Source organism: Entelurus aequoreus, linkage group LG19 (assembly GCF_033978785.1).
Source record: "Entelurus aequoreus isolate RoL-2023_Sb linkage group LG19, RoL_Eaeq_v1.1, whole genome shotgun sequence".
Classification (NCBI taxonomy): Eukaryota; Metazoa; Chordata; class Actinopteri; order Syngnathiformes; family Syngnathidae; genus Entelurus; species Entelurus aequoreus.
In genome coordinates, this window is record NC_084749.1 from 2,693,802 (window position 1) to 2,717,168 (window position 23,367).

Here is a 23,367-nt window from a genome sequence, read left to right on the forward strand (position 1 = left end):
GAATAAATAGATGAATTTTGGTGTAGAAAACCATATGTTTTCCATATGCTCCAAAGCATTCACACAGTAAAAGGAAGTGTAAGTCTAATTAGAGTGATTGAATTATTGACAGTACACAATGGCGTGTGCTACACTTGTTCACCAGAAGATGGCAGCAGACGTCAAGGCATCATGTTAGTACAAGTTACACAGTGTAAATATTGTATATTTGATCATTTTAACGTGTTTTCCCCGCCGTTTACACACATCTTTACGACGTGTAATTCCACGAAAGACAACTTAAAGCTAAGCGGCTTGCGAAAGTGGACGTGTGGTAAACCGGAAGTGCGGGATCCAAAACAACAACACGAGTGTTCAAAGTGTCACGTTGCGTGGAAATGGCCACGCGCTGCTTTCCCCTCGGAGGACTTAACTCCATTTAAAAAAAATAAAAAAAAGTGTGTAAAAAGGGAGGAGGGGGGGGGGGGCTCAGGAGGGAGCATGTGACCGCATAAGGACGCTCACATGGCCGCCGCGGTGATCCGCTTTTAGCCCCGCAGCCGAAGCAGCGGAGAGCGGAGACGTCCGGAGGAGCCGAGGCGTCCCACCCCGCACTCATCATGGCGGACGGCGGGCAGAAAGTGGTGCTGATCACCGGCTGCTCCTCCGGCATCGGCCTGCGAATCGCCGTCACGCTGGCCAAGGATGAGAAGAAGCGTTACCATGGTAAACTTTTCTATATTTACCCCCTTTTTCTCAGCGGGCTTCATGGGACACTAAAGTTAAAAAGTTAAAGTACCAATGATTGTCACACACACACTAAGGTGTGGTGAAATTACCCTCTGCATTTGACCCATCCCCTTGTTCACCCCCTGCGAGGTGAGGGGAGCAGTGGGCAGCAGCGGCGGCCGCGCTCTGGAATCTTTTTTGGTGATTTAACTCCCAATTCCAACCCTTGATGCTGAGTGCCAAGCAGGGAGGTAATAGCTCCCATTTTTAACCCTTGGGTGATGTTCATATTGTTGTTACTGAACAGATGTTTACCTTATCCCGATAAACATCTGTTCAGTATCTTAACATAAAAGTGTTTGATTGTGAGGCATTAAAAGCCACAAAATGCAACGGGTCCATCAGACCCACAAACGCTGGCTGAGAAAACCATATGTGTAAATGCTTTGGCGCATTCACACAATAAGTTCAATAATAATAAATAGATGAATTTTGGTGTAGAAAACCATATGTTTGAATGCTTTGGAGCATTCACACAATAATAAGAATAGATTAATTTTGGTGTAGAAAACCATATGTGTGAATGCTATGGAGCATTCACACAATAAGAATGATAAGTAGTGGTGTAGAAAACCATGTGTGTGAATGCTTTGGAGCATTCACACAATAAATAGATTAAATTGTGTGCAGAAAACCATATGTGTGTGGGAATTCTTTGGAGCATTCACACAATAAATAGATTAATTTTGGTGTAGAAAACCATATGTGTAAATGCTTTGGAGCATTCACACAATAAGTTCAATAATAATAAATACATGAATTTTGGTGTAGAAAACCATATGTTTGAATGCTTTGGAGCATTCACGCAATAATAAGAATAAATAGATTAATTTTGGTGTAGAAAACCATATGTTTGAATGCTTTGGAGCATTCACACAATAAATAGATTAAATTGTGTGCAGAAAACCATATGTGTGTGTGAATTCTTTGGAGCATTCACACAATAAATAGATTAATTTTGGTGTAGAAAACCATATGTGTGAATGCTTTGGAGCATTCACACAATAAGTTGAATAATAATAAAAAGATGAATTTTGGTGTAGAAAACCATATGTTTGAATGCTTTGGAGCATTCACACAATAATAAGAATAAATAGATTAATTTTGGTGTAGAAAACCATATGTGTGAATGCTTTGGAGCATTCACACAATAAATAGATTAAATCGTGTGCAGAAAACCATATGTGTGTGTGAATTCTTTGGAGCATTCACACAATAAATAGATTAATTTTGGTGTAGAAAACCATGTGTGAATGCTTTGGAGCATTCACGCAATAATAAGAATAAATAGATGAATTTTGGTGTAGAAAACCATATGTTTGAATGCTTTGGAGCATTCACACAATAATAATAAATAGATGAATTTTGGTGTAGAAAACCATGTGTGAATGCTTTGGAACATTCATACAATAATAAATACATGCATTTTGGTGTAGAAAACCATATGTTTGAATGCTTTGGAGCATTCACGAAATAATAAGAATAAATAGATTAATTTTGGTGTAGAAAACCATATGTGTGAATGCTATGGAGCATTCACACAATAAGTTCAATAATAATAAATAGATTAATTTTGGTGTAGAAAACCATGCTTGAATGCTTTGGAGCATTCACACAATAAGAATGATAAGTAGATACATTTTGGTGTAGAAAACCATGTGTGTGAATGCTTTGTAGCGTTCACACAATAAATAGATTAAATTGTGTGCAGAAAACCAGATGTGTGAATGCTTTGGAGCATTCACACAATAAAATGTGTGTGAATTCTTTGGAGCATTCACACAATAAATAGATTAATTTTGGTGTAGAAAACCATATGTGTAAATGCTTTGGAGCTTTAACACAATAAGTTGAATAATAATAGATGAATTTTGGTGTAGAAAACCATATGTGGGAATGCTTTGGAGCATTCACGCAATAATAAGAATAAATAGATTAATTTTGGTGTAGAAAACCATATGTGTGAATGCTATGGAGCATTCACACAATAAATAGATTCAATTGTGTGCAGAAAGCCATATGTGTGAATGCTTTGGAGCATTCACACAATAAAATGTGTGTGAATTCTTTGGAGCATTCACACAATAAATGGATTAATTTTGGTGTAGAAAACCATATGTGGGAATGCTTTGGAGCATTCACGCAATAATAAGAATAAATAGATTAATTTTGGTGTAGAAAACCATATGTGTGAATGCTATGGAGCATTCACACAATAAATAGATTCAATTGTGTGCAGAAAGCCATATGTGTGAATGCTTTGGAGCATTCACACAATAAAATGTGTGTGAATTCTTTGGAGCATTCACACAATAAACAGATTAATTTTGGTGTAGAAAACCATATGTGTAAATGCTTTGGAGCTTTAACACAATAAGTTGAATAATAATAAATAGATGAATTTTGGTGTAGAAAACCATATGTGGGAATGCTTTGGAGCATTCACGCAATAATAAGAATAAATAGATTAATTTTGGTGTAGAAAACCATGTGTGTGAATGCTTTGGAGCATTCACACAATAAGTTGAATAATAATAAATACATGAATTTTGGTGTAGAAAACCATATGTTTGAATGCTTTGGAGCATTCACACAATAATAAGAATAAATAGATTAATTTTGGTGTAGAAAATCATATGTGTGAATGCTATGGCGCATGCACACAATAAGTTCAATAATAATAAATAGATTAATGTTGGTGTAGAAAACCATGCTTGAATGCTTTGGAGCATTCACACAATAAGAATTATAAGTAGATACATTTTGGTGTAGAAAACCATGTGTGTGAATGCTTTGTAGCGTTCACACAATAAATAGATTAAATTGTGTGCAGAAAACCAGATGTGTGAATGCTTTGGAGCATTCACACAATAAAATGTGTGTGAATTCTTTGGAGCATTCACACAATAAATAGATTAATTTTGGTGTAGAAAACCATATGTGTGAATGCTTTGGAGCTTTAACACAATAAGTTGAATAATAATAAATAGATTAATTTTGGTGTAGAAAACCATATGTGGGAATGCTTTGGAGCATTCACGCAATAATAAGAATAAATAGATTAATTTTGGTGTAGAAAACCATATGTGTGAATGCTATGGAGCTTTCACACAATAAGTTCAATAATAATAAATAGATGAATTTTGGTGTAGAAAACCATGTTTGAATGCTTTGGAGCATTCACACAATAAGAATTATAAGTAGTGGTGTAGAAAACCATGTGTGTGAATGCTTTGGAGCATTCACACAATAATAATAAATAGATGAATTTTGGTGTAGAAAACCATGTGTGTGAATGCTCTGGAGCATTCACACAATAAATAGATTAAATTGTGTGCAGAAAACCATATGTGTGAATGCTTTGGAGCATTCACACAGTGACGAGGTTGGTAGAAGCTGGGGATCGAACCAGGAACCGTCAGGTTGCTGCTTATATCAATATATCAAGAGTAAGATTACTAATTCAGTGTTAATATTGAAGTGGGCCCCCTTTACTTAAAGTACCAATGATTGTCACACACACACTAGGTGTGGTGAAATTATCATCTGTATTTGACCCATCCCCTTGTTCACCCCCCTGGGAGGTGAGGGGAGCAGTGAGCAGCAGCCACGGCCACGCCCGGGAATCATTTTTGGTGATTCAACCCCCAATTCCAACCCTTGATGCTGAGTGCCAAGCAGGGAGGTAATGGCTCCCATTTTTATAGTTTTTGGTATGACTCGGCCGGGGTTTGAACTCACGACCTACCGGTCTCAGGGTGGACCCTCTAACCCAGGGGTGTCCAAAGTGTGGCTCGGGGGCCATTTCCGGCCCGCAGCTAATGTTTTACCGGCCCGCGGCACATCATTCTAGAAATATTTAAAAAATGTTAAAAAAAACATTAAAAAGTTGAATAAAAGAGCAAATAGGTGAAATGCAACGAGAAAAAGTTGCATTGTTGACTCTAATAACATCATTTTTGAAAATTATTTCTCAAAAAATAATGAATCAAAATCAATGTTGCTATGAATTATTGACTGATTCAAGGACAAAAAGGACATAATTACAACAAACAAAAAAACATGAAAAATATGAATTATTTTAAAAAATACATACTAATTATATAGTAATGCTAATTATACTAATTATTATATCGATTGTTATTATAAATATACTAAACTAATTACACTATAGATTATCTGAAGCTGATATAGACATTTAAGTGTTGAATGTAAAAAAAAAAAAGAAAAAAGCATGACCTTTTTATGAGTGGAGCACTTTTAGATCCCCAAGAATTTTAGTGGAATTAAAAACACCTGTCTTTGCTAAAAAAAAATTTAAATAATAATAAATTCAAATCAATTTTGCTATGGATTATTGACCTATTTAGGGATTCAATTACTTCACATCAAATATCCCACTTTGAAAATCTTTTTGGGGAAAAATATTGTATATTTTGTATTTTTACCCCCCAAAATAGGGTTTTTACAAAAATCTCATGAAATGTAAAAAAAAAATAAAAAATAAAAATAAAAACATAAATTTAAAAAAAATTAAAAATAAAATAAAATAAATATATATTTTATTTTTATTTTATTTTAAATTTTATTTTTTGTATTTTACTTTATTAATAAAAAAATAAAAATAAAAAAAATAAAAAAATAAAAAATAAAATAAAATATATATATATGTTTTTTTTATTTTTATTTTATTTGTTCAAAAAAAAAAATATATATATTTTTTTATTTTATTTTATTTTTTTTATTTTTTATTTATTTATTTATATATATATATATATATATATATATATATATATATATATATATATATATATATATATATATATATATATATATAGTATGTATATATATATATACATACTATATATTATATATATATACATACATACATACATACATACATATATATATATATATATATATATATATATATATATATATATATATATATATATATATATATATATATATATATATATATATATAGACCTGAAGTTGAATTAGAGATTCAAGCGTTTAATTAAAAAAATAAAAATATGACTTATTTTTAACCTTTTAAGACTGAAACCCTTCTGGGTCCCTCGGACCTAACTTGAGGGAGCCCCAAAGGTTAAAAAAAAAGAAGTGTATATTGTGTTGGGTTTAAAATGAAAAAATATCAAAATGGCCCCCGCGTGCTTTGATTTTTTAGCGTGCGGCCCTCAGTGGAAAAAGTTTGGACACCCCTGCTCTAACCACTAAGCCACTGAGCAGTCGGTGTGTTGACGGTCCGTGTTGACTTTTTTGGGGGTCCCGCTTTAACCGCAGAAGCTCACTGTACTGACGTCCCTTTCCTGGGTCGGGGATCAGGCCCCCGTCTCCTGGTTGGATTATCATGAGAAAGGCCACTTTTACGTGATAAAAGGAGCCTTGTCACTTCTCTTTCAAGTGACTTCTCCACGCACAAAGACCCCCTTTTATCGCGGCCCCATTGTGTGCGGACCGCCCGCTCCGGTTTAGTGGCGTGTCTAATGGACCCGCGGTGGCCGGGCCCTTGAGCCGCTGCTGAAAAGAGGGAGGGGGACAAAGTTGGGGACATGTACAAGCTGGAGGTTCAGGGACACCCTCCTCTCCTTTGGGAGACTTGAGGGGAGGCGGCGGCGGGCTCATCCCTGTTGACTTTGGAGGTGAGGTGTCAAGCATTCAAACTTGACATCTCTTCATTAAAGTGGAGACTACGGGCATCTGCACTAAGACAGACCTGGGCAAAACACGGCCCGTTAAGATTTTCAATCCGGCCCGCCGGACGTTCTATATAATTTTTTTTACATCTTTAACCTCAAAACTGTAGCCGCCATTATGATGTGCAGTGCTGTTTTTAAATGGCCGTATGTCTTGAACTATAGAAAGTATTTTAATGGTCGGAATCTGCGCTTTCGGGTGTTATAGGAGTTATTACGGTAATTGACCAGGAACAAAGCAGAGTGGGCGGGGTTTGTTTTCAGACAAATTTCTGCATAAAGTGATAATATATCACTTTGTTACATTTTTGTTGTGTTTTGCTTGATTGTAAAATATACACAACTATCAAAGAGCTGGTCTGAGAAGTAAAAGAGGAGCAATGTTCATATGTTGTTAATATTCAGTGTTTTATTGTTCATAATTAATATTGTAAATCTCACGTAAAAGAGGGGCGATGTTCATATGTTGTTAATATTCAGTGTTTTTGTGTTCATAGTTAATATTGTAAATACCACGTAAAAGAGGAGCGATGTTCATATGTTGTTGATATTCAGTGTTTTATTGTTAATAATTAATATTGTAAATCTCACGTAAAAGAGGGGCGATGTCATATGTTGTTAATATTCAGTGTTTTATTGTTCATAGTTAATATTGTAAATCCCACGTAAAAGAGGAGCGATGTTCATATATTGTTAATATTCAGTGTTTTATTGTTCATAGTTAATATTGTAAATCCCACATAAAAGAGGGGCGATGTTCATATGTTGTTAATATTCAGTGTTTTATTGTTCAGTTAATGTTGTAAATCGTACGTAAAAGAGGGGCGATGTACATACGTTGTTTATATTCAGTGTTTTATTGTTCATAGTTAATATTGTAAATCCCACGTAAAAGAGGAGCGACGTTCATATATTGTTGATATTCAGTGTTTTATTGTTCATAGTTAATATTGTAAATCCCACGTAAAAGAGGAGCGATGTTCATATATTGTTAATATTCAGTGTTTTATTGTTCATAGCTAATATTGTAAATCCCACGTAAAAGAGGGGTGATGTTCATATGTTGTTAATATTCAGTGTTTTATTGTTCATAGTTAATATTTTAAATCCCACATAAAAGAGGAGCGATGTTCATATGTTGTTGATATTCAGTGTTTTATTGTTCATAGTTAATATTGTAAATCCCACGTAAAAGAGGAGCGATGTTCATATATTGTTAATATTCAGTGTTTTATTGTTCATAGCTAATATTGTAAATCCCACGTAAAAGAGGAGCGATGTTCATATGTTGTTAATATTCAGTGTTTTATTGTTCATAGTTAATATTGTAAATCCCACATAAAAGAGGAGCGATGTTCATATGTTGTTGATATTCAGTGTTTTATCGTTCATAATTAATATTGTAAATCTCACGTAAAAGAGGAGCGATGTTCATATGTTGTTAATATTCAGTGTTTTTGTGTTCATAGTTAATATTGTAAATACCACGTAAAAGAGGGGCGATGTTCATATGTTAATGTGTGTGACAATCATTGGTACTTTAACTTAACTTTAACTTATATTCAGTGTTTTATTGTTCATAGTTAATATTGTAAATCCCACGTAAAAGAGGAGCGATGTTCATATGTTGTTAATATTCAGTGTTTTATTGTTCATAGTTAATGTTGTAAATCGTACGTAAAAGAGGAGCGATGTTCATATGTTGTTGATATTCAGTGTTTTATTGTTCATAGTTAATATTGTAAATCCCACGTAAAAGAGGGGCGATGTTCATATGTTGTTAATATTCAGTGTTTTATTGTTCATAGTTAATATTGTAAATCCCACGTAAAAGAGGAGCGATGTTCATATGTTGTTAATATTCAGTGTTTTATTGTTCATAGTTAATATTGTAAATCCCAATTTCTTTATTTTCATGTACATTTTGGGTGTCCCATTCAGTAAAAAAAAAACTGTAAAATTCAATTCCGTTTTTTCAAGGTGGTCTGTCATAACTTTTTTTGAACTCTACCGGACATTGTGTCCGCCCTGAGATCGGTAGGTCATGAGTTCAAACCCCGGCCGAGTCATACCAAATCTATAAAAAATGGGAGCCGTTACCTCCCTGCTTGGCACTCAGCATCAAGGGTTGGAATTGGGGGTTAAATCACCAAAAAATGATTCCCGGGCACTGCTGCTCACTGCTCCCCTCACCTCCCAGGGGGGGTGGAACAAGGGGATGGGTCAAACACAGAGGGTAATTTCACCACACCTAGTGTGTGTGTGTGTGACAATCATTGGTACTTTAACTTTTTTTTACTTTAAGACAGACCTGGGCAAAATAGGGCAAAACATTAAGACGTTCTACATCATTTTATAAACGTAAATAACATTTTAGATTGTCACTGAAGGCATCAAAACTATGAATGAACACATGTGGAGTTATGTACTTCACACAAAAAGGTGAAATAACTGAAAACATGTTTTAAATTCTAGTTTCTTCAAAATAGCCACCCTTTGCTCTGATTACTCCTTTGCACTTGAAGCTCACCTGTGAAGGGGGTGACCACCCCTTGAAGCCCATGGAGAGAATGCCAAGAGTGTGCAAAGCAGTAATCGGAGCAAAGGGTGGCTATTTTGAAGAAACCAGAATATAAAACATGTTTTCAGTTATTTCACACCTTTTTTTTTGTTTAAGTACATAACTCCACATGTGTTCATTCATAGTTTTGATGTGACAATCTACAATGTAAATCGTCATGGAAATAAAGATTGAATGAGGAGAAGGTGTGTCCAAACTTTTGGCCTGGACTGCATTTTAAAGAAGTTTTGAACAGTAATCATAAAATCGATACTGATTCTACAGCACATCTATTTCTTTAGGTAACTTAAAGGCCTACTGAAATGAATTTTTTTTATTTAAACGGGGATAGCAGATCTATTCTATGTGTCATACTTGATCATTTCGCGATATTGCCATATTTTTGCTGAAAGGATTTAGTATAGAACAACGACGATAAAGATCGCAACTTTTGGTATCTGATAAAAAAAAAGGCTTGCCCCTACCGGAAGTAGCGTGACGTAGTCAGTTGAACATATACGCAAAGTTCCCTATTGTTTACAATGATGGCCGCATGAAGCGAGAGAGATTCGGACCGAGAAAGCGACAATTTCCCCATTAATTTGAGCGAGGATGAAAGATTTGTGGATGAGTAAAGTGCAAGTGAAGGACTAGTGGGGAGTTGAAGCTATTCAGATAGGGAAGATGCTGTGAGAGGCGGGTGGGACCTGATATTCAGCTGGGAATGACTACAACAGTAAATAAACACAAGACATATATATACTCTATTAGCCACAACACAACCAGGCTTATATTTAATATGCCACAAATTAATCCCGCATAAAAACACCTAGGTGTTTGTTATGCTAGCTCCTAGCTACTAGCTCGAGCTAGTTATAGCTCGAGCGGTATATGGACGGGATCCCGTATATATAACCCGCCAATACAATTCAAACACCTGCACAACACACACAATCACTCAGCCCAAAGAACCGTTCACCTAACCCAAGGTTCATAAAGCTTATATATTTAACCAAAGTTACGTACGTGACACGCACGTACGGGCAAGCGATCAAATGTTTGGAAGCGCGCGGGTGGGACCTGATATTCAGCTGGGAATGACTACAACAGTAAATAAACACAAGACTTATATACCGTCATTTCCGGACTATAAGCCGCACCTGACTATAAGCTGCACCAGCTAAATTTAGGGGAAAATACAGATTGCTCCATATATAATCCGCACCCGACTATAAGCCGCAGGGTTTTGATGTGTAATTAGCGTAGTATATAGGGGTTCCTGCTACCACGGAGGGGATTGTCGGGACAGAGATGACTGTTTGGGAGCGCAAAGCGTCCCATTTATTAACAATAAATCTTTCAATCATTCAATCAAACTTTCACATCTTTGACATGGCGAACAGCATTCGTGCAGAGTACAAATAATACAACGGTGCAAAGTAATACAAAGTGCTCGCCTGTACGTTATCAAAATAACCAGCCTACCGGTATATGAAAAGTCAGTCTTTAATCATTGTGTCATCGTCTTCCTCCTGCGTACTAAAACCACCGAAATCCTCTTCGTCGGTGTCGGAGAAGAACAGGCCGTAAATAAGCCGCACCCTTGTATAAGCCGCAGGGACCAGAACGAGGGGAAAAAGTAGCGCCTTATAGTCCGGAAATTACGGTATACTCTATTAGCCACAACACAACCAGGCTTATATTTAATATGCCACAAATTAATCCCGCAAAACAAACACCTAGGTGTTTGTTATGCTAGCTCCTAGCTACTAGCTCGAGCTAGTTATAGCAAGCGATCAAATGTTTGGAAGCGTACTCACGGTATCGCGTCTGCGTCTGTTAACGAAGTCAAAGTCCTCCCGGTAAGAGTCTCTGTTGTCCGAGTTCTTCGATCTCGACCGCATCTTTCGGGAATGTAAACAATGAAACACCGACCGTGTTGTGTTGCTGACTTCCCTCGCAAAAATACTCCGCTTCGCACCGACTTTCTTCTTTGCTTGCTCAGCTTCTTTCTCCATAATGCAATGAACTAATTGCAACAGATTTGCCAACACAGATGTCCACAATACTGTGGAATGATGAGATGAAAACAGAGCTATTTCGTATTGGCTTCAATGGGGGAGCCATACCTCTGTTAAACTGGCTACGTCACGCGCATACGTCATCCTCCAAATGCGTTTTGAACCGGAAGTGTGGCGGGAAATTTAAAATGTCACTTTATAAGTTAACCCGGCCGTATTGGCATGTGTTGCAATGTTAAGATTTCATCATTGATATATAAACTATCATTGTAACTGAGCTACTGTGTTGAACAATTTCCCTTGTGGATCATTAAAGTTTGTCTAAGTCTAAGTTTGTCTAAGTCTAAGTCTATCAGACTGCGTGGTCGCTAGTAGTGGCTTTCAGTAGGCCTTTAAAAAAAGAACATTCCATAACAGAGCACTTCTTGTACCTAATATCTTTTACTAGCTAAGGTGGATTTCTTAAAAACAGCAAAGCACTTCTGTGCTTATAGAGGATCTTTGACCGGCGTATTTTGGTTGAGCAACCTTTTCTAAAGGAATTATAATTGCTACTGTCGTAGAATTTCTGACCTTTTGACCTATATTTCTTGTCTTTTAAGAATGTTCGCTCATTTTCAATTCTCTTGTATTTTGTGCCATCGAATGGACCAGTGGTGGGACAAAAGTGAATATTAAGTCGTGCCAACCTGTCTACAGAATGTGTTGACTGTCTAAAGCAGGGGTGTCAGACGTACGGCCCGAGGGCCGGATCAGGCCCGCGAACAGGTTTTATCCGGCCCGCGGGATGAGTTTGCTAAGTATAAAAATTAACCTGAAATTTTTGAATGAAAGAAACTGCTGTTCTAAATGTGTCCACTGGATGTCGCAATAGCAATTATTTGTATCTTTATAGATGATGCTACATATGTACAAAATAAACCAAATAATGTTAGTACATCAGTGGAGGAAAATGATCAAACTACATAAATAACATACTTTAATTTGATTTTGATAAAATGTTTATCTTGATAGATTGAAAATTAACACCAACTGATGAACATTATCACATAATTTATTCAGAAAATATAAATAACGACAAATAAAGTATATATACTATTAACCGCAACAGGTAATTGTAAAAAAAAAAAAATCCAACATAAATATTATTTGTACAATTTCAGAATGTGCTTGTTCTATTTTTAGACAAAGAAAACAATCTGAAGTTGTCTTTATTTATTTTTTTAAGTTATCGTGCCGTGATTTTACCTGTCCGGCCCACTTGGGAGTAGATTTTTCTCCATGTGGCCCCCGATCTAAAATGAGTTTGACACCCCTGGTCTAAGGGATTCGAGTTGTTATGGAACAGATAGGAAAAACAACAAGACATTGACGCATTTAGATAACAAACAATGACGCACAAAAGACATATAAAAAATGGCAGAGGACCGGAACTCGACAGTGATTTTGGCTTGTGTGTGTCTTGTTTGCTCCGGAGTGACATGTGGTCTGTCTGCACGGCCAACTCAATTCAACCTGCACTTCTGATAATGGGTAAATACATTTGTTGTACTAAACTACTTTTGTTGCCTGTTTAAAGGCCTACTGAAATGAATTTTTTAAATTTAAACGGGGATAGCAGATCTATTCTATGTGTCATACTTGATCATTTCGCGATATTGCCAGATTTTTGCTGAAAGGATTTAGTATAGAACAACGACGATAAAGATTGCAACTTTTGGTATCTGATAAAAAAAGGCTTACCCCTACCGGAAGTAGCGTGACGTAGTCAGTTGAACATATACGCAAAGTTCCCTATTGTTTACAATGATGGCCGCATGAAGTGAGAGAGATTCGGACCGAGAAAGCGACAATTTCCCCATTAATTTGAGCGAGGATGAAAGATTTGTGGATGAGGAAAGTGCAAGTAAAGGACTAGTGGGGAGTTGAAGCTATTCAGATAGGGAAGATGCTGTGAGAGCCGGGGGTGACCTGATATTCAGCTGGGAATGACTACAACAGTAAATAAACACAAGACATATATATACTCTATTAGCCACAACACAACCAGGCTTATATTTAACATGCCACAAATTAATCCTGCATAAAAACACCTGCGTGTTTGTTATGCTAGCTCCTAGCTCCTCTGCTAGCTCCTAGCTCCATAGAACACACCAATACAATTCAAACACCTGATCAACACACACAATCACTCAGCCCAAAAGACCGTTCACCTAACCCAAGGTTCATAAAGCTTATATATTTTTAAAAAGTTACGTACGTGACGCGCACGTACGGTACGGTACGTGTTATGCTAGCTCCTAGCTCCTATGCTAGCTCCTAGCTCCATAGAACACGCCAATACAATTCAAACACCTGATCAACACACACAATCACTCAGCCCAAAAGACCGTTCACCTAACCCAAGGTTCATAAAGCTTATATATTTTAAAAAAGTTACGTACATACGCAAAAAAAAGTTGCGCACATACGGTCAAGCGATCAAATGTTTAGAAGCCAAAGCTGCATACTCACAGTAGCACGTCTGCGTCTTTGTCATCCAAATCAAAGTAATCCTGGTAAGAGTCTGTCTTGTCCCAGTTCTCTACAGGCGTCTGTGTATCAAAGTCAAAAGTCCTCCTGGTTAGAGTCTCTGTTATCCGAGTTCTTCCATCTTGACTGCATCTTTCGGGAATGTAAACAAAGAAGCGCCGGCTGTGTACTGTTGTTGCTGACTACGTTCGAAAAATACGCCCATTTCGCACTGACAACTTTCTTCTTTGCTTGCTCAGCTTCCTTCTCCATAATGCAATGAACATGATTGCAACAGATTCACGAACACAGATGTCCAGAATACTGTGGAATTATGAAATGAAAACAGAGCTTTTTCGTATTGGCTTCAATGTGGAAGGCATACCCGTGTTCGCCGGTCTACGTCACGCGCATACGTCATCCTCAGAGGCGTTTCGAACCGGAAGTTTAGCGGCAAATTTAAAATGTCACTTTATAAGTTAACCCGGCCGTATTGGCATGTGTTGCAATGTTAAGATTTCATCATTGATATATAAACTATCAGACTGCGTGGTCGCTAGTAGTGGCTTTCAGTAGGCCTTTAAGCTTCGGACAATCCACTACACTACTTACATGTACAGTCAGCGAGGTCGTGGATAATACTGTATATAATTACATTCAACCACAAATGCTGCGAAAGTAAGATTATCATTAATTGTATTTTCGGAGTACCACAGAAGCCACGGTTCCCTTAGGTGCCGTTTTTTAAACCTATGATCAGTGAAGGTGACCCAATCTTTTCTTAAGAACCTTTAGGAGAAGCAGATTAAATATTGCATTAGTCGCCAAGCACGAAGAAGCATTAAGTGTTGTGTATGGAACGCTCTGTGGTTCCTTCAAGAATGTTCAAGCGACCCAACAGTAATTCCTGCTGGCGCAACTCGGGAGAACAATGGCTCTCTTGTTCGCTCCTTAGCCCAAACATGCGTTTCTTTCTGCTGCTCCGCAGACTTGCAAATGGTTGGCGCTTTGTGTGTCATCTGTAGCGGCGAACACATTGGAGGACTTGCAGGGTGTGCACCTCGCTATCGTATAACACACATAGCACGCCACTCTCCCTGTACGCCCAAATATAGGACCCACGGTCTGTGTGGGGGGGTGAATGTCAAATGCCAATTCATGAATTAAGGACGGAAAGAAGCATCCTCGGTTCAGATCCCGCATAAGGGCAAGGAAAAACTCACAACCCTGTGGTATGTCAATGTGAATGACTATGAGAAACCTTGGAGAGGACTGCAGATGTGAGTGACCCCCCCCCCCCCCCCAGTCCAGTCCATAGTGGATCTAACATATTAGTGTGAGAGTCCAGTCCATAGTGGATCTAACATAATAGCAAGAGTCCAGTCCATAGTGGATCTAACATAATAGTGAGAGAGTCCAGTCCATAGTGAATCTAACATAATAGTGTGAGTCCAGTCCATAGTGGATCTAACATAATAGTGAGAGAGTCCAGTCCATAGTGGATCTAACATAATATTGAGAGTCCAGTCCATAGTGGATCTGACATAATAGTGTGAGAGTCCAGTCCATAGTGGATCTAACATAATAGTGTGAGTCCAGTCCATAGTGGATCTAACATAATAGTGAGAGTCCAGTCCATAGTGGATCTAACATAATAGTGAGAGTCCAGTCCATAGTGGATCTAACATAATAGTGTGAGTCCAGTCCATAGTGGATCTAACATAATAGTGTGAGAGTCCAGTCCATAGTGGATCTAACATAATAGTGTGAGAGTCCAGTCCATAGTGGATCAGCATAATAGTGAGAGTCCAGTCCATAGTGGATCTAACATAATAGTGTGAGAGTCCAGTCCATAGTGGATCTAACATAATAGTGTGAGAGTCCAGTCCATAGTGGATCTAACATAATAGTGAGAGTACAGTCCATAGTGGATCTAACATAATAGTGTGAGAGTCCAGTCCATAGTGGATCTAACATAATAGTGAGAGTCCAGTCCATAGTGGATCTAACATAATAGTGTGAGAGTCCAGTCCATAGTGGATCTAACATAATAGTGAGAGTCCAGTCCATAGTGAAACTAACATAATAGTGTGAGAGTCCAGTCCATAGTGGATCTAACATAATAGTGAGAGTCCAGTCCATAGTGGGGCCAGCAGGAGACCATCTCGAGCGGAGACGGGTCAGCAGCGCAGAGATGTCCCCAACCGATGCACAGGCGAGCGGTCCACCCCGGGTCCCGACTCTGGACATACATGACTGAACAATTTATTTCCCATTAAATAGTTCTTACACACTGTACATTTTACGGTAAAACAAAACCCGGCAGCTCAGTCGTCAGAATTTTACTGTAAAATTTATGTTTGTTGTTGTTTTTTTCTGCCAACTGATCTGCAGGATTTGACCATAAAATCTACGGTCTTTTTTTTTTTTTTTTTTTTTTTTACAGTGCATTACTGTAAATGCAGTGTTTCCCACACATTCATTTATTTGTGGCGGCCCGCCACGAAATAATTTTTAAAAAAATATATATATATTTTTTTTTTTTTTTTTTTTTGTGTGTGTCCTGTCCAGCTTCTCAGGCAAATCATATAGTTGATGTAGATGCCCATATAGGCTGTTCAGATTTACTTTACAAAAGAGAAGTGTAGGATACTTCTCATGTTGCCTTATTTGTATTTGACCACTACTGTTTTCTGTTTATTTGTTACTGACTGTGGCAGGACACCTCTGCCTCTGTTTCACTTTATGTTGCTGGTAAATAATATGTTAAAGAGGTTCATTTAGCCTACTAATGTGTATTTATAAATAGTTGATTTATATAGGCTAGTAACCTTACTAGCCTATATAAATCAACTATTTATAAAAAGGTAAATAATATGGTTGTAGTAGTAGGCTAAAGTTAAATTATTTAGTATGCACTAATTAAAGGGGCAGATGTTTAAGAGACATTTTAGCTTTCATATTTTTATAAGATATATTTTTTGTAAGAACCACAATTAATAAATATATTTCAGTGAATAACTTATTGTTAAAATCTGTATATAAATATGTACATAAAGTGTTGTAATTATATTGTAAAATGGATGGATGGACGTTTAAAACAAAACTGTTATTATTAATGAGTAAGTATACATTTTTTGAGCCTTTTTAGAGAAAATCATATCATTGTAGTAAATTATGCAAATTACTCGATGATGTCATGGTGACCACGCCCCCACCGCCACAGGTATCTTGGCAGTTTATGGGAAACACTGAAATGTCAAAAAAAAAAAGGGCAAAAAGTGCTGGAAAAAATGGTTTCACATAAATAAAAAAAGTGCCAAATATTGTTATAATGGGCAGAGGGGAAGAGGGGGCCCAAATACAATGCTGCTTCGGGCCCCTCTTAGAGTACTGTGACACGACATCAACCAAGTTCCCCATATAGCAACTTTAATAAAAAAAACGAACCAAAAAAACATTAGCTTTAGCAACTGTGGCTGTAGGCGACCCCCTGATGTAATTCCCCAATGTGGCAGTAGCTGCATTTGATGAATTTGAAGTGGTCATCATCCAGCAGATGTACAGTATCTACTGTACCTCGGCATGTGCTTTGAAATGTTGTGATACTTCCTGTAGTGTAACACCTGCCACTTGTACAGTTGTTTACAGGCTTTTTGTGTACTGATTATTACTGGTGCAACACACTAGGCCTGAGTATTGTGATACAGTCGTCATTGTACTTCAATGTTTGCAGGCCTCTAAAGGTGATAAGTTAAAGTTGTGTTAAAAAAAAAACTGTTTTTTTTACGCTTTAACTATTAAAATACTCCATTTATAATCCCTACTTGACGGAAATTCCTTTTGCGCTGCCAGGCCCGGAACCAATTGGTCCTTCCACAGTTTGTTTGTGATAAACAAGGGTTTACTGTTTTACTCTTGGCCACCCCAAGAAGATTTGGTTATTGGAGCCTGAGTGTGTGCATAAAAGACACAACTGACACAATGCAGTTGAAGTACGTTCATACAGTAATTGGATACAACGGAATATTGTATTATTATTATTTTTACAAGGTGTACAAAGATGTGTATTGACTATAAATAATGATAAATGAACAATAAACAACAAGACCATATTTTTCGGACTATAAGGCGCACTTCAAATCCTTTCATTTTCTCAAAAAAAACGACACAAAATACTGTTTTAAATGATCAAATATGTCTTTGTTGTTATCGTAACCAGTCTTTGTTGATTGGCCAGAATAAATCACATGGTTTTATTGTATTAGTTTTTTGTAGGGTCGTCAAATGCAGTAGGGTTCCTTGCACTATAAATAATTACCGTATTTTTCGGACTATAAGGTGCACTTAAAATCCTTTTATTTTCTCAAAACTCGACAGTGCGCCTAATGTACGGAATAATTCTGGTTGTGCTTATCGACCTCAAAGCAATTTGATTTGGTACATGGTGCAATGATAAGTGTGACCATGAATTGATTAACGTGGACCCCGACTTAAACAAGTTGAAAAACGTATTGGGGTGTTACCATTTAGTGGTCAATTGTACGGAATATGTACTGTACTGTGCAATCTACTAATAAAAGTTTCAATCAATCAAAAAACAAAAAACAAAAAAAACAAAAACAGTAGATGGCAGTCACACATAAGAGATACGTGTAGACTGCAATATGACGCCAGTAAACAACACCAAAAGAGAGAATATAGAACATTACACACGGCGCTCAAAAATCTGTCAAAATGTTTTTTGACTTGGATAAACAGCTACTTGAAGTGGTTGGTCGCCATAATCATGTGGCCCCCCAAGTGGTTGTGGCCCTAAACAACCACCTCGACCAGGTGTCGGCAACACAAAATGTTGAAAGAGCCATATTGGACCAAAAATACAAGAAAATAACCTGGCTGGAGCCGCAAAGTGTTATAACATAAGTGTTATAATGAAGTCAACACATGATGTAAGTGTCTATTTTAGCCTACTATCAAAATGACTATGTGTCGCAGGTTAACGCAAATCTTCGTTGACAGAAATGTTGAAATGTAATATTTGTAGTGCACATTTTTACAACATTGGAAAACATTAGTAAAATGGAGGCTTCTCAGAGGGTGAGATAACTCCTGGAAATTACTGGCTTTTAATAGATTTATTAAAATTTTTGGCAAGCTAGGTAATGTTTGCTGTGGTCTGGAACAACATGGCACACAATCAGAAATGCTGCCAATATTACATTACAGATAATGTGTTGTGAGACATGCACATATAAATTAAATACACAGAGGACATAAGTAAAGGATATTAAATGAGCTCAAATATACCTACAAACGAGGCATAATGATGCAATATGTACTTACAGCTAGTCTAAATAGCATGTTAACATCGACTATGTTAGATCCACTATGGACTGGACCAGGGGTCACCAACAGGTAGCCCGTAAGGACCAGATGAGTAGCCCGCTGGCCTGTTCTAAAAATAGCTCAAATAGCAGCACTTACCAGTGAGCTGCCTCTATTTTTTTAATTGTATTTATTTACTAGCAAGCTGGTCTCGCTTTGCCCGACATTTTTAATTCTAAGAGAGACAAAACTCAAATAGAATTTGAAAATCCAAGAAAATATTTTAAAGACTTGGTCTTCACTTGTTTAAATAAATTCATTAATTTTTTTACTTTGCTTCTTATAACTTTCAGAAAGACAATTTTAGAGAAAAAATACAACCTTAAAAATGATTTTAGGATTTTTAAACACATATACCTTTTTACCTTTTAAATTCCTTCCTCTTCTTTCCTGACAATTTAAATCAATGTTCAAGTAAATGTATCTTTTTTATTGTAAAGAATAATAAATACATTTTAATTTAATTTTTCATTTTAGCTTCTGTTTTTTCGACAAAGAATATATGTGAAATATTTCTTCAAACTTATTATGATTAAAATTTAAAAAAAAATATTCTGGCAAAGCTAGAAAATCTGTAGAATCAAATTTAAATCTTATTTCAAAGTCTTTTTAATTTCTTTTAAAATTTTTGTTCTGGAAAATCTAGAAAAAAATTACGATTTGTCTTTGTTAGAAATATAGCTTGGTCCAATTTGTTATATATTCTAACAAAGTGCAGATTGGATTTTAACCTATTTAAAACATGTCATCAACATTCTAAAATTAATCTTAATCAGGAAAAATGACTAATGATGTTCCATAAATTATTTTTGTAATTTTTTCAAAAAGATTCGAATTAGCTAGTTTTTCTCCTCTTTTTTTCGGTTGAATTTTGAATTTTTAAAGAGTCGAAATTGAAGATAAACTATGTTTCAAAATGTAATTGTCATTTTTTTTCGTGTTTTCTCCTCTTTTAAACCGTTCAATTAAGAGTAAATATCATTAATTATTAATAATAACATAGAGTTAAAAGGTAAATTGAGCAAATTGGCTATTTCTGGCAATTTATTTAAGTGCGTATCAAACTGGTAGCCCTTCGCATTAATCACTACCCAAGAAGTAGCTCTTGCTTTCAAAAAGGTTGGTGACCCCTGGTATACGTTAACCAAACAATCTGTCACTCCTAATCGCTAAATCCCATGAAATCTTATACGTCTAGTCTCTTACGTGAATGAGATAAATAATATTATTTGATATTTTACGCTAATGTGTCAATCATTTCACACATAAGTCGCTCCTGAGTATAAGTCGCAAACTATGAAAAAAACTGCGACTTATAGTCCGAAAAATACGGTAAGTAAACATTGATTGAGTGATTGATCAGCTTGCAGTCATGTAGTTACCAAATATGCCTGATACGCAGCTGATAAGGTAAATAAACAGTGTATGATAACAACATTTTTGGTCCTTCTTTTCAAATGTGTTGATTTCCTAAGTATGTCCTGAGATCTTTAAGTCCGGGGGGCTTGAAGGGAGATGTTCCATGTGCGGTACTAAAGTCCAGCAAGTATCAGCACTCCAATGTCAACATGACATGTTTACCTGGGCTGACCCACACCGTCACTAATCATTGTGTCAGCTCACGGCGTGTTAAGTTCAAAGGGAATCAGCTCTGTGTCCCGCGAGGCGTCGCCGGCGCAGGACCTTTGACCCGCCCGGCTGACTTTGAGACTGTTTGTGTGTGTTGAGGAAGTCACATGTCAATGGTCTCTGGGGTCTCTGGGGTCTTATCTCCTTTCTACACCAGCTAACGAGATCTAATGGGACCTGCGACTGTCCTCGTGAGGAGGATCTGACAATATGACCCGTGTGTTCTCTCCTTGCAGTCGTCGCCACCATGCGGGACCTGAAGAAGAAGAGCAAGCTGGTGGAGGCGGCGGGCGACGCCTACGGGAAGAACCTGGTGTTGCTCCCGCTCGACGTGTGCAGCAACGAATCGGTCAAGCAGTGCGTGGACAACATCAAGGACCGCCATATTGATATCTTAAGTGAGTGAAGTAGGACTTTTTATAGCATATTAACATTCCTTTTTTTGGCCCCAGAGAAGGTACATACAATCCATTCTTTTGCCTTATTAGTGAAATATTGTATGTTTAGGCGCAAAAGGAATCAATAAAGTAGCTTTTGTAGCTGTTTCAGCCGATTTGAATTGCTAGGATAGGATCTTTGATCCACGACACAACTTACATTTAACTAAAATGTTCTTTTCTTTGTGGTCGACAAAAGAAAAGTAGTGAGAATATCTCCATGTTAAGAAACTCGGCTTCGCCATGTCTTGCTGGTAAACACAGACACGCCCCCTCCCACACACACACACATACACAAAGACAGACACGCCCCCTCCCACACACACACACATACACAAAGACAGCGCGCGGCGCGCCTCTTCCACAGCGCTCCAATAAAACACACTCAGATCTTCTCGGTTTATAGCCGATACTACATAAAAAATAAGGTAAAATTACGCAGTAACGCATCATGTAGTAACAGTAACTGAGTTACTGAATATAAAAAATTACGCGTTAGATTACTATTTACCGCCGCTACCACCAAACCCCCCTCGCCCCATCATCTCCCAAATTCGGAGGCTTGCTGTTTCCCACATCTACAAAGTCATTAGCTACCGGCTGCCGCCTACTGATATGGAAGAGTATTACACGGATTGTCATGTCATGTTCGGATGTACATTGTGGACGCCGTCTTTGCTCCACAGTAAGTCTTTGCTGTCGTCCAGCATTCTGTTGTTGTTTAATTTGTAGCCAGTTCAGTTTTAGTTTCATTCTGCATAGCCTTCCCTAAGCTTTAATGCCTTTTCTTAAGGGCACTCACCTTTTGTTTATTTTTGGTTTAAGCATTAGTCACCTTTTTACCTGCACTCTGCCTCCCGCTGTTTCCCACATCTACAAAGCAATTAGCTACCGGCTGCCACCTACTGATATGGAAGAGTGTTACAGGGATTGTCATGTCATGTTTGGATGTACATTGTCTTTGCTCCACAGTAAGTCTTTGCTGTCGTCCAGCATTCTGTTTTTGTTTACTTGGTAGCCAGTTCAGTTTTAGTTTGGTTCTGCATAGCCTTCCCTAAGCTCCAATGGCTTTTCTTAGGGGCACTCACCTTTTTGTTTATGTTTGGTTAAAACATTAGACACCTTTTTACCTGCACCCTGCCTCCCGCTGTTCCCGACATCTACAAAGCAATTAGCTACCGGCTGCCACCTACTGATATGGAAGAGTATTACACGGATTGTCATGTCATGTTCGGTCGTACATTGTGGACGCCGTCTTTGCTCCACAGTAAGTCTTTGCTGTCGTCCAGCATTCTGTTTTTGTTTACTTGGTAGCCAGTTCAGTTTTAGTTTGGTTCTGCATAGCCTTCCTAAGCTCCAATGCCTTTTCTTAAGGGCACTCACCTTTTGTTTATTTTTGGTTTAAGCATTAGACACCTTTTTACCTGTACCCTGCCTCCCGCTGTTTCCCACATCTACAAAGCAATTAGCTACCGGCTGCCACCTACTGATATGGAAGAGTATTACACGGTTACTCTGCCTAGCTCTGCACTCAACAACAACACATCATTTGCAGACTATAATTACTGGTTTGCAAAAAATAATTTTTAACCCAAATGGGTGAAATTAGGTAATCTCCCACGGCACACCAGACTGTATCTCACACAGTGGTTGAAAGACACGGCTCCAGAGGGCTCTCAGCATGTTAAAACCCGTATTTAGAAGGCCATAGGCAAGTATTTTTATTGAAATATTTGATTTGGCGGAAATTGGGTTAGCAATTAAAAGCGATAAACAAGCGATGACTGTACACCATGGTAAATATGTTGAGTAACTAAACCCCCACAGTAAGCATTAGTGCTTGTGACACACTAAACAACACGTCATTATTTGAGGTCATGTGCTGAGACTTTGAAAAAAAAACCTGCTTGCATCTCGATCAAAGTCCACTTTCACCTAATTACTCCACAAGGCCTATTTGCCAAAGCCTGCTGTTGTGTCACACTTCTCTCCTGTTGTTGTTGTTGTTGCCGCACACTGACCTCTGGTGGTAAAAGCGACGCATGTCACCCTCGCAGTCAACAACGCCGGCGTGGGCCTGCTGGGCCCCGTGGAGAGCATCAGCATCGACGAGATGAAGCGGGTGTTCGAGACCAACTTCTTCGGCGTGGTGCGCATGATCAAGGAGGTGATGCCCGACATGAAGAAGAGGCGCTCGGGACACATCGTGGTCATGAGCAGCGTCATGGTCTTCAGGGTAAGACGACGACGTCGCCGGAAACTTCCTTCTTGCATGCTGTCTGGGAACGGCTTTGATATGTTGTGACGCATTAATGAGCTTCATAATCTTAATG

General features: G+C 37.6%; 1 protein-coding gene across 1 annotated transcript; it reads left to right on the forward strand.

The window, feature by feature from the left end:
• The first annotated feature begins 363 nt into the window (after window positions 1–363).
• Window positions 364–23,339, forward strand: LOC133635449 (retinol dehydrogenase 8-like). Its single transcript, XM_062028666.1, has 3 exons — window positions 364–705; window positions 20,834–20,995; window positions 23,092–23,339. Exons 1-3 carry the CDS (start codon window positions 600–602, stop codon window positions 23,337–23,339), a joined length of 516 nt encoding a protein of 171 aa, XP_061884650.1. The 5' UTR covers window positions 364–599.
• Window positions 23,340–23,367: the final 28 nt, after the last annotated feature.

Bases quoted from the DNA above. Each gene is read 5' to 3' on its own strand.
- LOC133635449 (XM_062028666.1), top strand. From the start codon at position 600: ATGGCGGACGGCGGGCAGAAAGTGGTGCTGATCACCGGCTGCTCCTCC. The intron at 706-20,833 runs GTAAACTTTTCT...CTCTCCTTGCAG, and splicing joins TGAGAAGAAGCGTTACCATG to TCGTCGCCACCATGCGGGAC. The intron at 20,996-23,091 runs GTGAGTGAAGTA...TCACCCTCGCAG, and splicing joins CCGCCATATTGATATCTTAA to TCAACAACGCCGGCGTGGGC.